The sequence below is a fragment of the Pteropus vampyrus genome, unplaced genomic scaffold, assembly GCF_000151845.1.
Source record: "Pteropus vampyrus isolate Shadow unplaced genomic scaffold, Pvam_2.0 Scaffold49, whole genome shotgun sequence".
Taxonomy (NCBI): Eukaryota; Metazoa; Chordata; class Mammalia; order Chiroptera; family Pteropodidae; genus Pteropus; species Pteropus vampyrus.
Genome location: NW_011888830.1, coordinates 1,350,596 through 1,367,342, shown reverse-complemented (window position 1 = coordinate 1,367,342; position 16,747 = coordinate 1,350,596). Strand labels below are relative to the sequence as shown.

The window sequence follows — 16,747 nt, the reverse complement described above, 5'->3', positions numbered from 1 at the left end:
TATTTATCACTCTGCAAACCTGGCATTACTTTAGATTTTTGAAATCATATGAGAAATATGAGGACTCGGGATTAGTTTTTCTTCTGAAGAGAATAGGAATTATTATTTTGTTTGTCCTGTTGCTTCTCAGAATGCCTAGCACACTATGCTCAGAGTGAAGTGGCTCGGAGAAGGCCTTAAATTATTCAGATGGTGTGGGGAGGAGTCTGGACACTGTCCCTCCCCGGCGGAATTCTCGACTGGATGGTCCAGAAAGTCATCTCATTTCTCCGCTTCACTGTGCCATTCAGCTTGTGGTCTTTGAATGCTTGGTAAATATCACTATGAAAACAATGCTGCCAGATCGTCCCTGGCTTTTGCATCTCGCTGCTGGTAAAGGTCGGCAGAGGAGGCTGGTGCAAGCCAGGGGCTGTCCCCACAGCTCTCAGAACAGAAGCTGGCATACACCGGACACTCGCTGCGCATTTGCTGAATGAGTCAACGCAGAAATATTAGGATTGAAAGGATTTTACCATCATAATCTAAGATGAAGTTTTTTATTCATTACCAGATTTTATTTTGCACATCTTATATCTGCATTTAGACCTTTTCTTCTAAATGAACTGATCACAGATTTTTGCTAAGTGCTTCTGTATTACGTGAAAGCCATGAAAAAGAGTCGCTGTCTACGGAAGCAGCTACTCACAGCTACTCACAGCTACTTGGGAGTCTAGGGAGGTAGAGAAGCTTTTTAAATGTGCAAGAGAGGAAAGGGAAAGACACCGGCCTGTCTCATTCACATGTCTCTGCTGGGTTCTGACATCATCACACAGGTGCTCAACGCTCGGCCACCTGACCAGAGACTCCCAGAACCTCCCCTCGGACTCGTCTCATAGGACCTGGGCCCCTGACCTGAATTAGCCACCAGGCAAAACTAGCCACGCCTTCCTCACACACTCATAGTATTTTATATGAGCTACATTTATGGCCCTTTTCACACTGTATTTGTTCAGTCAGTTGGTTGTATTTCTCGTCAGCATGTGCACTACTTTGTATTCAGGGTGCCAAATGCCCAGTTAGTGCCCAATAGATATTTGTCAGAATATACAAAACGTGATGTAGGAACTCATTCGAGATGACTAGTATTGATTTAGAGATCTTTTGTCCCTGTGTAAATGAGGGAGTGGGTTTGAAAGTCTGCGTGCAGTGGTTCAGTACCCCAGTCCTGTAACAGGACCTGTGCTGACTCAAGGAGCTGAGTTCCCAAAGGACAGGGACTTGCAAAGCGTATTTATTAAGCACCCTCTATGCGTAAGGAGTTTAAAGTCAGGCTCAGTAGATGGAACATGTACATAAACACCAACCACACAAAGCGGAAGTGATAAATGCTACGGCAGAGGTGCAGAGCTGTAGGGTGCATGTGGTTGGTGAGGGGCGAAGGTCCAGGAGGGGTAGGGCAGCATTTCATCAGGGCCCCGAGGTAGGATCTAAGAGACAGAGATGCAGTTGCTGTTTCCGACATCTGCTGTGACTCCTAAAACGAAATATCCAGAGGTTTCTGGGGTTTCTGTGGAGCTGAGACTCACTGCGGAATTGTAATAGAATCTCGACTCCTGAGATGCTATCCTGAAGCAGAAGCTGTCGGTGCTTCCTGCTCCACTTTCTAGTGCCAGAAAAACATTATTTTGAAGCATTCTTTCTGGATCATGGAACACAGACTGGCCGGGTTATACACCCCTTACAAGGGAGTCAGTTTCATCAGTTGAGGCAGCAGCCAGCAGCGGCAAGAGCAAAGGTGACTAATCTCTGTCCCCCTTCCGCTCTTCAGGTCTTCTTAGGCAGATTTCTTAGCTATAGTGGACGGGCACTAACATTATATCTACAAGGTGCCATAAAGCAAACCAGTTCCTTACAAAAAAGAGAGGGCAGCTTTACTTTCTGAGATATAAAGAAAACATAACAGGTTAATCTCAAATTTTCATTAGGAAATCTTTTTACTTACTCCATTTTATAAATATAACCATGTGGATTATCACCATGTAACGATCTACAACCTTGTACATATATTTAAAAACAGGTTAAACCTCTTTAATTGTATCACCGAGTCTCTTTTTGTTTACTGTCTCTAGTTTGAATGAGATCTCTCTGCTTCCTGACAATGGCTCTGATAGAAACCACCTCTATTCCAAATGAATAGCATTTTAAAAACTCGATTGCCTTTGACAGTCACTATTTGATACTTGCGCGAAAACAGATAGCTAGTGCGCTAATTACAGATTTTATTGATTACTGAAGTAATAATATAGTCAATAAATTCCATCAGATACTGAGGATCTTTAAATGATGACGTCTAAAGTATGGGGCAGAATGTACAACACTTACAGTCATCGTAAGAGCTACGAGCCTGAATTCCCTCTATGAATTTGGACTTTCATGCGTGCCTTGCCTATTTTAGGCTGCACATGCTGCATCCTCCTCATGCAGGGCTTCTCACCTCACGCTGGGTGGAGTTAAGGCGGAGCCTGCACATGGTCGCTGGGCCCTGGCCTGTCTCCCTTCCTGCGGTGTGGGCTCCCTTCGCTCAGAAGTACAGCTGGCCCTGGAACAGTGGGGTCTGAACCGTGCGGCTCCACTTACAAGTGGGTTTTTCCAGTAAACACCTGTGCTGGTCTCAGATCTTGGCCAGGAGTCCGCAGGTGCAGGGGGCTGACTGTGTGCACAGGTCTACGCCATTTCAAACAGGGGACTTGCGCGCCGGCGGATTTTTGTATCCATAGGGGGTCCTGGGACCAATACCTGGCAGATGCTGAGGGATATCGGTAGTTAAGTTTTGGGGAATCAAAAATTGTACACGGACTTTCAACTGCACAGAGGTCAGTGACTCCCACCTGCTGCGTTGTTCGTAGGTCAACTGTAGTTGGGGTCAAGACCGAGCTTCAGGGGGAGGTCCCCTAACCAGGTAGATTAGAAGATTTTCTCTCTTAAGTTCCTATGAACATATCATGTGACTCCCCTGTATAATCTAAAGGAAAATATGCAAAACAGTTTGAAAGAGATCAGACAACTTAATCACAGAGGGGACATTTCTGATACAGGCTATTTTACATAAGGTATTGTCGATACCGAGTTTTAGTAAGACATGTGGTTCTACATAGGTTAAAAGAGTGAAAAGTGCATGGATATCCATACTGGACGCTAGCTCCAGATCTGCAATTGTAAATTAATAAATTATACAACAGAGTCTGTATACTTGACTGGCTAGCTAGTCAAGTTTCAGACTGGTTTAAGATTGAAAGCTGTAAGAAAACTTCAGATAAAGAGTTAGGATTTTGTTGAATAAGACTAACTGATTTTGGAACGAAAACATGTAACAGAATTTATGAGAATGTCAAAAGCCTGCGAATTTAGTATTTCTGTTTGCAATATACATTGACCTCTATTCTCATTTAGTACGTATTTAGCAGTATATTAGATATGTTTTAGGAAAATGAAATTTAGTTTTTAAGAGAATTTTAAAAACACAAAACCCCCTCATAACTGATTTTATTTTGCTCACAAATGTGATCTGCTTCTGTCTGGGAAAGACAAATTGTTTCCTATAACTCAGGTCCACTCCAGGTGAACTGAGCAAGAACTGCTGTGACTATGTATTAAATGTTATTCCAAGATCATGGCCAATGGGCGGGGTGCCCTCGAGAACATACTAGGTTGGGAGGCAGGCTTGCTCTAGTGGGTCCAGTCCCCACAGCTGTTAACAGCTCAAAACAGGTGTGACATGGGACACAGCAGAGCTGAGAACCACAGTGGCGATGGGGCAGAGGCTCTGCGGCGGGCTCCTATGTCGGGATTAATCCTGGAAGGTGCGTTATCTGCAAAAGTTCTGTCAAAAAGTATGCGCGGTCTATATGCTAGCTTCTATTTAATTTCGAATGGGATAAAATTACAAGAAGTCATTAAAGAGCCAATCCTTTACAGATTTTTTGACAAAATTTTGGTGGAACTAAGAATTTAACGCTAGCAAGGACAATACAGCTGGGCGCCTTGGAAGTTTACTCACGCCCTTACACAACGAGACCCTCCAAAGTCTTTCAGAGATATCTGAAATTTTTTCCTTCCTCAGGTGGCAAATTCATGGCTCTAGAACTGCGGCTGGATTTATGCTAAAGGTGTCTGAGCCCAAATGTTTAATATATAAGATTTTAACAACTGCAAGATACTTCTTCTACGATAACTCATGGAAATTACGCCTCCAAGTGTCCAGCTCTGAGGGCCTGGCCGTCCAGGCAGGGGGGAGGTCCTGCTCTCAGGCCCAGCTGATGCTAGAGCTTAGGTCCTATGACAATGTAACCACTGTTTATGTGTTCCCTCATATGGTCCTTGAAGGGCAAGGACTTTTCATTCATTTCAGTACATCTGGGAAATGATGCTATAATTAACACTATTTTCTATTTACTATATTCCAGGCCCTAGACGAACACACATTACATGGGAGTTTTAAACTTAATTCTCAACCTACGAAGTGACTATCATTATCCCCAATTTGCAGATATAAAAACTAAGGTTTTGGGAGATTAGATTACTTTCGAAGGTCATCCAGCAAGGATCTGAACCCAGGCAGTCTGTGCTAGAACTCACACTGATAAGTATATTCTGCCTTGATTGCAATGCTCCAATGAATAAATTTAAAAATAACTTGCTTGACTAATTTGCTCTACGAGTTCCCAGTGGGTTACTTTATTTATTGGGTTAAGAAGAAGTTAGGAAAACAGATTCTGACTTCAGAAGCTATTTATGTTGAAAGCACCAATACATTTTAAATTATTTACTTGAAGAATGCCATAAATTAAGTATTAACGGAAGTATCTTAAGTTGATGGAGGTCCATAGATTTATTTTCTGATAACTTTTTGTGTATCTAGGATCACTAGAAAATATTCATAAACATTACAATAAATAGAAAAACATTTTTTACCCTGTAAAAAAACACTTTAAAAAACTGATCTTAGTGTTTCACCAAAGCCAAAAAACATGCCAAACGAGAAGCCACAACAATGAAGCAAACCTAAGCCATGTATATATCTGCCCTGAAAAACACAAACCAATATATCCAACTAAGTAGGAAAAAACAGTAACTGTAAAAAAATTCCTGTCTTCCCTGAGTATTAGTAGAGTACTGGGTTGTGAACCCAATGAAGAAAGAATTAAATATTGTATTTAAATCTGAAATATGGTTTTGGGTTTTGTCCTTTCTTCTGTGTAACTTAGGTTTCAGTTTTATTTAATGTACTAATTTAAAATGGGTCAAATAATCCTGCCCCAAAAGAGAAATGTTTCTGGCCACTCTATTTTTAAAATGGTATCTGTTCAGTTATATATACACGTAAGTTTACTTAAATTTTTACATTTATCCCTATAAAGGTACTTAGCTAGGACCGCTAAGGTTTAAAAAAGAACTGTTATTAACATAGCAGGTATTAGTCAAAGTGCTTCACATAGGTTACTCCATTTAACTCTTTCGGCGCCCACTCTGTGAGGTCAGCACCACCGCTGTCCCCATTCTATGGACAGGACACGGCGGGAGGCGAGGGTGGGCACGCTGGCTCAGGGGCACGCAGCCGAGCTTCTAGCCTAGGTGGCCTGGCCTTGAGCCTGCCCCCTTAAGCCATCAGGTTCTCCTCTGCAGGAACTTCCAAGCAAAGAGCAAACATGGCCATAGTCTAACCTTTCCATTCCCCTTCGTGTAATAATTGCCTCATGAATAGTTACTGGGTGTTGGGCACGGTTAAGAACTGTGCTAGGACAGGTGCCCGAGTCCTTCACTCAAGGATAAGGCTCACTGCGGACCTGGCTGTGTGAACTCGAGCAGGCCGCCTTTATGCCATCGTTTCCTCATCTATAAAATGAGGATACTCATCATGCCTCAAAGAGTAAGGATGAAATGTGTGATAAATTATGTAGCAAAGGATAGCACACAAATATTACTGTTATCATACAGTCCCTGCCCTTGAGAAGCTGGAGAGGAGAGAGGGGAAATCATGTAAATAACTACAAACCAGTACAGAAAGTTCTACAAAGGAGGACTGTTGAAATTATACTGCTGCCTTGGGGGAGGGGCTGGCGGTGCAGAGAGGAGTAACAAGAATGAGAAAATGGGAGTTAAGTTGAGGAGAGAGTTCTAATTAAAGCCAAGTCCTAGACCCAAAGTTTCATAAGTTTATTCTGTATATTGCGCTTAATGCAAATGAAGATACTTCATCATTTGCAGATTAAATAACATTTATTGAGTACCTTTTATGTGCCAGACGCTGCAATAGGATTTTTCCACATACTCTATATCATTTAGTTTATGATACTCTGAGGCACTGACACTGTAGCTGGTTTTGATTAGAGCTCACTGTTTTCCCGCCTTTGAGCACAGATAATCATTATCGGAGGTCTTCCTGCAACAATCCATAACCCCACGTGGGCCCTTCCGTTTGTGTTTATGCATAGTTATACAAATTTGTATTTGGGTGACTCCAAAGGTCACAGCGTAAAAAAAGATAACTTTATACATTGTGAATTTTTAAAAAATTTACGGTATTTTTTTTTACATTTAAAAAAGCAACAAAGCATAGGTTTTAGGTGTCATTTTTTCATTGCTTGTAACTCTCACCTTTCTCCTGTGCTCCGTGCTCCAAATGTCTAATGAACATTCTAAACTTACTTTTACTTCCCATCCAGAGCTGAAGGCTGCTTCTGCTCTTTCTATTCTTGCCTCAGTTAAAGAAGTCAGTACCACCCAGTAACCAAGCTAGTTTTCCAAGATAGGAATTTGGGGTTACTTTCCACTGAGTCACCACGTCCTCTGTGTGGGTGCCTCCTAAACGTCTCTCCTTTCTTTCTCTTTAGGCTCATTACTCACGCACAGGCCCTCCTGATCTCTTGCGTGGCTGACTATCATCCGCCTAGTCTCTTTGTCTCATCTATCATCTGCAACGCTGTTCTAGTTTGCGTTCTAAAGCACAGGTCTGATTAGTCCTCCACTTGAAACTTGCAACAGCCTCCTAGTGCCCAGAGATGAAGGCCAAGGGTCTTGGCATGGCAATAACAGGGCTTTCGGGATCTGGCCCTGTCCTACCTTTACATCATCGTCTGCTACCAGCTGTTCTAGCCCCCTGGACCACTTGCTCTATCCTACGACTTTGGACCTAATTTTCAGGGTCCATCTTTAAATATACGAATCCCATCCCCTTGTATATATCCAACGATATTTTATAGAAAAGTTTATTAAATATTATTAAATATTTTCTGTTTTCTCCTCTGGACTTCCACCAAATTTTAAAGGGCTTCTGCCTAAAAAATAATAAGAGTAGAAACCAGCCAAATTTGAATGCCTTAGCATCGAAAGTCCTATCACCTAAGGAAATTAGTCTCCCTTCCCGGGGCCTGCACAGGCCCGCCTCGTGAACGCCAGTGAACGGTCTGTGGACAAAACTCCTTTATCTAGTGACAGGACTCACTGCATGGTCCTCTAGGTGCAGTTAGTTTCTGTTGACTAGATGAATCAAATGGTATGTCAGCTGGATGGTGTAAAGATAATATCCATACATACTATTTCGCTTTTCTTTAGAAGTCTGCTATTCTTCCATCAAGGTAACAAACACCTAACTCAGTTTTCATGGACAATTCTGAATGTGCTTTATTAAATTTAATAGCTCTTGTTAGCAAAAATAAAAATGAATAAAAGGCAAATTATTTTTATGTGGTATCTAAATAAAATTATAATAGTGACATTGGTAAAGATAAGAAAAATTCTATTTCACCAATGTATATAGGGCCTTTACCAAATATTCCTCAATTTATTTTTGAAGTACATTTGGAGCTTAAAAATTAAAAAAGAAGAAAGTTTGGTTATTAGCATCAGATCGCCCCATTTACAAAATAGTTTATACGACTGAAATGATTTGGCCTGATACGTCAATAACTATCAGAAAAGAATGCCAAGAAAAATACAAAAGTATTACTAGAACTGCTGAAGGTTGGCTGCACTTTGTGTTGTGGAATAATTTACCTGTTTCCAAATACGTGGGTTTTGAACCCGGGGCCTGAGTAAGGGCTGACCAAAGGGGCTGACTGGTCCAAGGGAGAACAGTGCCATTAATGATTTTTTTAAAGTTTTTAGTCTAGAAGAACTTTTTAAAAATTATAGCATGTCTTCATTAAAAAAAAAAAAAAAAGCAAAAAAGAAAAACCTTTGACACCAAGGATTGGATAAAAGTTCAAATGATCTTCTAGTCTAAAAAAGTCATAAGATGACTATTTTTGTCACCTCCCTTTATTAAAGATCCAATGTGGATACAGCAGAGGAAACTGTCTTTCTGCAGTTTGAAAGGGAACACTTTTTTAAAAAAGGGATTTATTTCTTATTTAAAGTTTAAAAGGTAGGGCCAAACTCCAATCTCATATAAGCCCGTGGGAGTTCTCAGCAGGGTTCTCATCCTATGCAATCTGATAATAATAGATCACCCATTCTGGTTTATTTTAAGAACTCCCAACAAGTTGGGGTTCACAGCATCGGCGTACTTTTAGATAAAGATACTGTAAAGAGAGGATGCGACTGCACATACGCACACGAATAAAAAATTAGTTGATGGTTATTGAATATCGAATGGCAAGTCAGATGGATGTCGTAGCTGTCATCCAACATCTTGGACCGCAGCAACATTCTCGCTATGATATTAAAATAGAAAAACCTTTGCAGAGCGTTAACCTATCATTACACGAGTAAATGGCATGGCACCGCAGCCTAATTAGCAGTGTAGCTTGCATCTATAAAACAGAATTAGCACTATGGCTCCTTTTTTATTATTAGTTTGTGTTTCGAGAAAGGTGTGACCTTATCTGTAAGGTTCGGTTCATTTATGCCTATCTACAAAGGATTTAATTATGTTCTTTTAGCTCTCTACGCCAAGGAAATTGAAAACGGCCACTTCAAAATTAAAAATGTTAAAGACATCAGTGAGCAGATTATTTACTCCATCTTCTTTCAAAGATACAGAATGGAAACGTGTTTAAAAAAATTGAGGCATGAGATTTTCAGAAGAGAAAATTCTAGGCAAGGAGATTATTCATCGTCTTCCTTTCCTCTTGGAACACAGGTATTCTGCAAGTTTTTCCAGTTTGCCTGGGCAGCACGAGTTAAGGGGAAAGTGTAGTGATACTATAAAATTCCTGACAGTTACACAGAAAACATCGACTTACATCTGAGGAGGGTGATTCGAGAACAATGCCGAATCCGAGGCCGCGGTTCTCCCCCGGGGCGGTGCACTCGGCTGCCTGGAGGGCCGGCTGCTCGGAGGCCACTGCCGACTTCCTCTCGGTCTCTGACACCCCGGGCTTCTGTTTCACAGTAAGAGGTTCAACGGTCTTTGGGGGCACTTTTTTCTTTTTATTTCTCTTGCGGGAGACAGCAGTTCGCTGGGAGCATATAAGGGAAATTGGGGGTTGTTGTCTGTTTTGGGTTCCAACTGTGAACAATAAACAAAAATATGGTACAGGCACTTGTGTCTAACTTAGGAAAACGTATCACCCGTCCACCTATGTGCTCTGCAAGCTGAGACTGCAGTGGGGCTCCCTCGAGGGCGAAGTACACCGAATAAAATAAAGCACGCCGGGCCCAAAGGTTACCGAGTGCAGGCTCTGGAGCATTTACGGGTCTCGGGGCAGAAAAACACCCAGGAGAGAACTCTGGCCCAGATGCTGGTGAATAAGCAGACGGTGCTGCTGCTGCTTCGACGGAAGAATAGGAGGAGGAGGTATAAGAAAACACCTGGGCATGATTCTGCCAGTCACGTGACATTTTCATAGAAATGACTGAGGTGTCGATGTCCATGCTTTCTGGTACGCCAATCTCGGGAATATTCCAATTGTCATTTGGGTTAAACTGGTGAGTTGCTAGCACTAAAACTGACGAAGACCGAACAAGGGCGATCATTCGGGCAAGACCGATCAAAATGAATCTGTGTGGAGCAGCTAGTGAGCAAGTACCAGTAAGCGTGTGGGCAAAGCCTGCCAGTCACTTGCCAGGTCCAGCAGCCCCTTCCTCGCAAGCCTGTCCTGTCCACACGTGTGCTATCTCCACAGCACCGCACTGCTCGTTCAGACAAGGCTGCTCCTCCAGACCTCAGTTTTATGTGGCGGAAAAACGGGAACAATAGAGTTCTGTACAAGTCAAGCAAATGGGCAAAATCCTGAAACAGTCTGAGTTCAAAAGATGAACAGCACTGAGCAAGAACTAAGTCCTAATTTTGCAAATATACTTAAGGAAACAAAGATGGTAATTATAGTTTTCACAGGTGCACTCTGAGAAGTTGTTAGCCATTTTAAATCTTCATGTATTAATATGGCTGGCTAACTGTGACCACAGGCTATACCTGCCTTTTTACAGAAATATACCTACATCTAATGAAAACTGAAGATTTTTAAATGCACATGAATATGGATCATTTCCTATCAGTTTGCAAATAAAGAATATTTGTACTTTGAACTTGATAGTTTCATCTGCAGGCAGGAAAGAAATTTATAACTGAGTGTTAGAAACAAACTACTTGCACTGCATATAAACTGAAAAGTTTTTAATCTCCCCTGCAGTAATCCATCAAGCTCGCTGGTTTCTTGCCCCTGGCCACACGTTAGAATCACCGTGCAGCTTGGAAAACGTCAGTGCCTCTGCCTCACTCCAGACGAACTGAATCGAAATTTCCAGAGGTGGTGCCCGGGCATCGAGATCTTTCTAAAGCTCCCCAAGTGATTCTGATGTGCAAACCAGACTGGGAACTTTCCTCTGTTCTCTCGGGATTTTCACCCAAGGCTAGGTTTGCATCCCCGAAGCCAAGTGGATGGCTGAAGCAATAATCCAGACAGGCCAGAACACACGCCTCTCAGGCCTCGCTGGTCTCAGTCACAAGCAAAAATGATTTTGGTTTCAAGAACACAGGGACTACCTGAGTTTTCTTGTCCTGTGGCAAGTTTAGACAGAGCTGTAGTTTCTTGTATCCAGATCTTACTCCTTGTCTTCTCCTTAAATCAAGGTGAAACGTCCTAAGTATAATTTAAATCCAAGTCCTACAGGCAATAAACCTTAAGTAAATCTAGCCACATGACACAAATTCTTAAGTTTAAGAAAATTAAAAAAGAGTAATTTATTGAGTTGATCCTTTCTGCTCTTCTATGCCTTTGGACTCATGTCCTGCCCTAATCTGCAAAGGTTCAGAAAAGAAAACAAGGCGACAAAGTGGCATTTACTTAATAGATTCTACAATAGCTTCAGTCAAGGATTTAAGTGGTTACAGTTTGTAGCTTGCCATTTCAGTAGTAAGAAGCTTAAGTAACAAAATAAATCATTACGATTTCCTATGCACATTTTCTTAGTTGCTAACAAATTCTTCCTCTGAGAAAAGAATCTGTACACAATGAAGTAACCTTTCTTTCTGAGCTCCTTATTTAGGAGATGTTAACCTTTGCCTGGTTAATAAAAACAGATTCTTGTGGTGGAACGAGGCGAGTTAAATACTTACTGGCCTGACCAAAATGCTTATTTTTTTCTTCTGTGAGATCAAACCAAATCCAGCACATAAAATTAGATGCTGCTTTTCAGAGAGCCTTTTGTTCATCTTATTTTCGTGTAATCTCGGGTGACTGATATGTCTAAGTATAAAACTTTTTATATCAAAACCATATCGTTGAATATTAAAATTTTACTAGAGTTCACTGAGTGGCACCAAGTACAGTTTCTGAATGAGGACTTTTGTGAAAACCTTTACGATGAAGGGACGGGACTGCCAGTCATACATGACTGTGCTCTTTCCTGCTTTAAGCTAAGGTCAAGGAGTAGCTTCTCCTGACAAGAAAGAAGGCTTACTAATAAAACAACTGAGGATTTTCTGTGCCTGTGACAAAAAAGTTCTGCTCCCCCCTTCATTGTGAAGATTAGAAAACAGAGCTGCTAGACTCCAGAAGATCTAGACATCCAGTCTGCTATGAAATGTTCTGTGGGTTTTATAACAATGCTAACGAAATAACTCATGCTTGTATCGTGCTCTACAGAGTTTGTTTACATTTGCTACCTCGTTCTCTTTTGGAAACAACCCTGAGAGTTAGATATTAACACTCCAGGGACAGAGGAGAAATCTGAGACTCAGAGAAGTCACACAGCTATAAAGAGGAAACAACAAACTCTGACCCCAAACTGCAAATTCACTGCTTTTCTGTTCTTCAACTTGTCTAACAGGAGTGAGGGCAAAAAAGGCGTTGTATAAACAGAGAAGACAAAACTTGAGGTGTCTTCGAGCATCTATGTTCCTGAATGTTAGGGAGAAAAGCCACCAGCAGAGCCTGAGAGCCATATCTTGTCAGCCCGTGCTCGTCACCAGGGCACCTGTGCTTCCCAGAAGACTCTGCCACATCTACAAAAATGTGTGGCTTCCCAGTGTCACGCCAAGCCCCAAAGGGACTCATGCAGGAGTAGGGGTTGTCAGGATGCAGGCGGCCCCCACACTGAGCACCTCGGGAGGTAAAACGAGGCAGCCTCACTTTCTTTCCTCATCTGAACCTCTTTGTCGATTCACATTAGGGCAGTGACACTGGCTTCGAAATTTAACAGACTGACATTCGTGAGGTACTAGGAGTCACAGGGTGAAGTAGATGGAGCACGTCTTCGTAAGTATAGGAGTCGTATCATTAACAATAAAAAATTTGTTAGATTTGCTAAAGGAAAAATGGGTTGGAGAACAAGCTGAGAAAACGGATACTTGAAAAATTGCAGCAAGCTAGCAAGGAGGGAAGAACTAAATAATAAAACCACAATAAACATCCCTACTGAAGATGGCAGATATGTACTGAAAATCGGAGGACTCGATCCGAGGCCTGATCTTTGTACCTGCTTGAATTTGCATTAATTTCCGCATGGTCTTGAGTTCTTGGAGGATGGCCTGCAACGTTGACTGGCAGTTACAAGTACAGCAGTTTGATCCAGCTGATGAATTCACCACTGGAAGTTCTCCTAAGCGTGAAAGAAAAGAATGACACACTCCAAACAACAACAACAAAATGACAAAGGCGGGGGTGGGGGGTGGTCGGCATCTTGATAGGATTTTGAAGCCTGTGCAGTTATTACGAAACTGTGCCTCGGGAAAATGCACCCAGTAATTTTCACAACTTAAATCTTGGGGTCTGACTTTATCTAATTATCCAGGCTTCTATGTCACAAGGTGCGTGCTGTTTCAGGGGGCAGTGGAGCCTGCATGAATGGCTGCACACAATGCACTGTCACAGCAGGTCTCCCCATTGTCACTCCAGTTCATCTCAGATAACAATACCATAAAAATTCACTAGAAACACACTCACACTGTTTTGCACAAAAACCTAGCTCCAAGAACAGCCTGACCAAAAAACCTGGTAGCAGCATGAGTTATGAGTCTGTAGTAAGAATTAAAATGTGTCTAACTGTTAAAGAATAATTTTAGTATTAAGCATATCATTTCAAAAATTGAGAACTGTCAACACATTAAAACTCTCAGGACACGCTCTGGGTCTGGTGTGTTCGGGGTGAGGAAGATGGGGGAGCAGGATATGGGAGGATACATTTGAACTTGACGGATCGGAGGGTGTTGGTGTACTGGCTTTTCTCCAACTGAACAAACTCATGATTTCTCTACATCTTTTTTCCATTCCCGATTTCTTACAGTTCCCTCGTTTTAGTCTCTTTTTCACTATTTTCATCTAATATCTTTTCCTTAAAAAGAAAAAACTATCCTAGTCTGCTTCCCTTATAAGTAAACCAACACCCTCCTGCTGTCCTTGGAACAATGGGATGTTCAGAGAACCCCTCTTTCAGTGGCGTCCCTCCGGCATAGGTAGAGGGCCCCACTACCGTAAGGCGTGCTGTATGACACGCTGCCATCACTGAGGGTTTTCACGGGCAGAGGAGGCAAGTTCCGAGGTTTTGGCCCAATCGCATCTTTTATTACACATTACAGGTAACTTAAATGATATGCATTATTTGTGGATACTATAGAAAAACTCACCATAGCAAAGCCATGGAATACTTAAAGATACCCTAATGTTTGGAGTGGCACAATTACTCACATTCAAAATTGTAGCAAACGTAGATGTTATAACTTTAAAACTGCAAATTGCTGCAATGAAATACCAAAGTAGTCACTGTTACAGATAATGAATTTCTACCGAAAACATGAAAACAAACACTGAAAGACCTATTGTCAAATGAATAGGAGGGAATTTACATTGGTAGCTTTTAACGTAACGTTTTTCAAAGGACGTGCACCTTCCCTATTATGTAATGGAAAAGAACTGTTCGCCCAGAGCTTACTGATGTGGGTTTACTAACTCCACCTACACCTCGGGGGACCTTATTTCTCCTCTCGTTTCTTCCATGGCTGTAGAACCAACAGGGCCTTGTAGAATATTCCGTGTCACTATTCTAAATCCTATCTTATCATTTTTAGAGGACAAAACCAATCCTTTTCAGCTTGTTATAAATCATTTTCTAATTTGAAAGAGAACTGACTTTTTATTTTTATGGAGGAGTCTTTCAAGAGCCATCTCTCTGTAACCTGGAAGCATGCCAGCTTGTGAATTTGATATTGGCTTATGTAATATTGAGAGCAAGAGAAGACACCGGTACATCTCTTGGGGTCCCTCGCTGTCTCATCAGCAGTGTCTCAGGATGGCTTTTCATGCCTCTGAACTGGTTACTGCAAATTGTGTTTAAAAAAAAAATCAAAACAGTTCTCTTTATCTTGAAGGATAATGAATGGGAAAAAATCTTTCACTTTTCAAGGAAACTGAAAAGGCATTCTTACTTTTTTCTTGTTCTCTTTGTGAGAACTATAGATCTGCACATCTATACATAATTTATAGAACAAGTAACATCCAATGTCACTGGATGGAAATTAACTTGATCGGAAAAAATCATCAATTTTTATCATGAGCTTTGAAAAAAATATTGTTTGCCATTTGATTTTTTTTTTTTCTGAACAACTAGAAACTTAAATTAAGGGAATTTAAAAGGAATAAATGTGAACCCTAATGAAGCAAGTTATAAAATATGGACCATCTGGGTCGGGAGCTGGAGTGTGAGCTTGAAGAGAAGGTACCAGGCTGCTAGGTTATCGGTCTTCCCTTGAACCACAGACTCTTCTGATAATGAAGAAAAGCAAAGGCATAAGCGAGAGGATGTGTTAATCCACCATGTGACCAGCAAGCTTCTTTTAATGACCAAGGGGAGCCCTTTCTGCCCTAATGTCAGTTTTTGTGACAACAGTACCTGCATATCCGCAAATGATAGCTTTAACTTCTTACAGGGCTAAAATCTCTAAGAAATCATCACTTCTACCATCGAATCCGCAATCTTTCTTGCATCTCAATTCTGTTTTTTATAGTGTGCAACTTTTTCCTCTGTGCTTGTCTGTCTTTTAAAATAACTCAGCTAAGGCAGGTGATTAAGGGAGGGTTTACTGTACTGCAGGTCCTCAAATAATGTCATTTTCTTATAATAATGTTGATGAGAAAAAAAAAAATCGGTTCTCAGCCGGGGCCACTGTCTGTGTGGGGTTGGTCCATTCTCCCCACGTCTGCGCGGCTTCTCTCTGGTGCTCAGGTTCCTCCCGCGTCCCAAGGGGGAACTCGGGAGGTTCACCCACGTGTCTACCTGTCTCGGTCTCAGTGAGTGTGGGATGTGTTGAATGGCCCTGTGATGAAAGGGCGTCCTGTCGGGGTGGGGGGGGTGGTCCCTAGAAGTGTGTGGGGTCTTTATTTAGAAGTTTGGTGATGCTTTTGAGACCAGAAATAGGCTGTAGGAATTTAACTCTTGCTTCTATCAGTTAGCCGCAGGTAAATTTGGCTTTGTTACATGTCATTTCCTTAAAGTCGCTGTTCCCAAGAGCCTACCTAGCGATGACGTTGGGCGAGGGCTGACTGTAGTGCGCACGCTGACCAGGCACGAAGCACGCTGGGGCACGCCCACCCCCCCCAAACCGTGAGAGCATTCCGGATGTCTCCTGGCAGCCTTACCGTTGGAGCTCCCAGCGGTGTGGGGCTGGCTCTGGAAGGTTCTGGAGCGGGGGCCAGTCTGCCCTGCGAACTGCCCGCTCTGGGGTGGGAACTCGCTCCAGGCGCCCCGGGAGGAAGCGGGGAGGCTCTGCGGGGCCTCAGCAGAGGAGTTCAAACGCTGAGGCCACATGGGGTCCAAATCCTGGGGTTCTTCTTTTAGTTTTTCTCCTTCCTTGCCGACGCGCTGATATATCCTCCCGGCGCTGTCATTCAATAATCTTCTCATTCCCGTAATCTGTTTTTTAATTTCCATGCTTTCGCCTCCTAATGGGAACAGGGCCAAAGATACATTGCTGTAAGTTAGCAAACGAAAAAAAACAATCTACTACCAAAACAAAGCCAAACCCCGACTCCCACCCGCCCCTTCAGGAAATGGCAAAGATTACTGATTCCAGATGCAGGCTTCTAGATGTTTCAGTAAGCCACAGAAATGAAAGGCAAGGACACTGGCCGCGGTCTGACGAAACCAGTCACATTCCTGGTGCATCTCAGTTTAATCTCTTCCTGGCCAATTCCCTTATGATAAAAGGCGTTTCCTTTGTGGGTTTCATCGAGGACAAACGTTAAATTCCCTCCTTGAAAGCGCTTTCTGGGGGAGGGAGTCATGGGGCAACAGGCTGAGGCAGAGCATTGGGGATGGGACTACGGGCTGAAGT

General features: G+C 42.3%; 1 protein-coding gene across 1 annotated transcript in view; it reads right to left on the bottom strand.

The window, feature by feature from the left end:
* Nucleotides 1-16,353, bottom strand: part of BEND7 (BEN domain containing 7) — a 54,655-nt gene extending 38,302 nt beyond the window's left edge. Inside the window, exons 1-3 of the mRNA XM_023530330.1 lie at nt 16,053-16,353; nt 12,898-13,020; nt 9,222-9,487 (exon numbers count right to left, since the gene is read on the bottom strand). Of these exons, the coding sequence (XP_023386098.1) occupies nt 9,222-9,487; nt 12,898-13,020; nt 16,053-16,344 (681 nt within the window). The 5' untranslated portion in view covers nt 16,345-16,353. The remainder of the gene's footprint in view (nt 1-9,221; nt 9,488-12,897; nt 13,021-16,052) is intronic.
* Between the last annotated feature and the right edge of the window lie 394 nt (nt 16,354-16,747).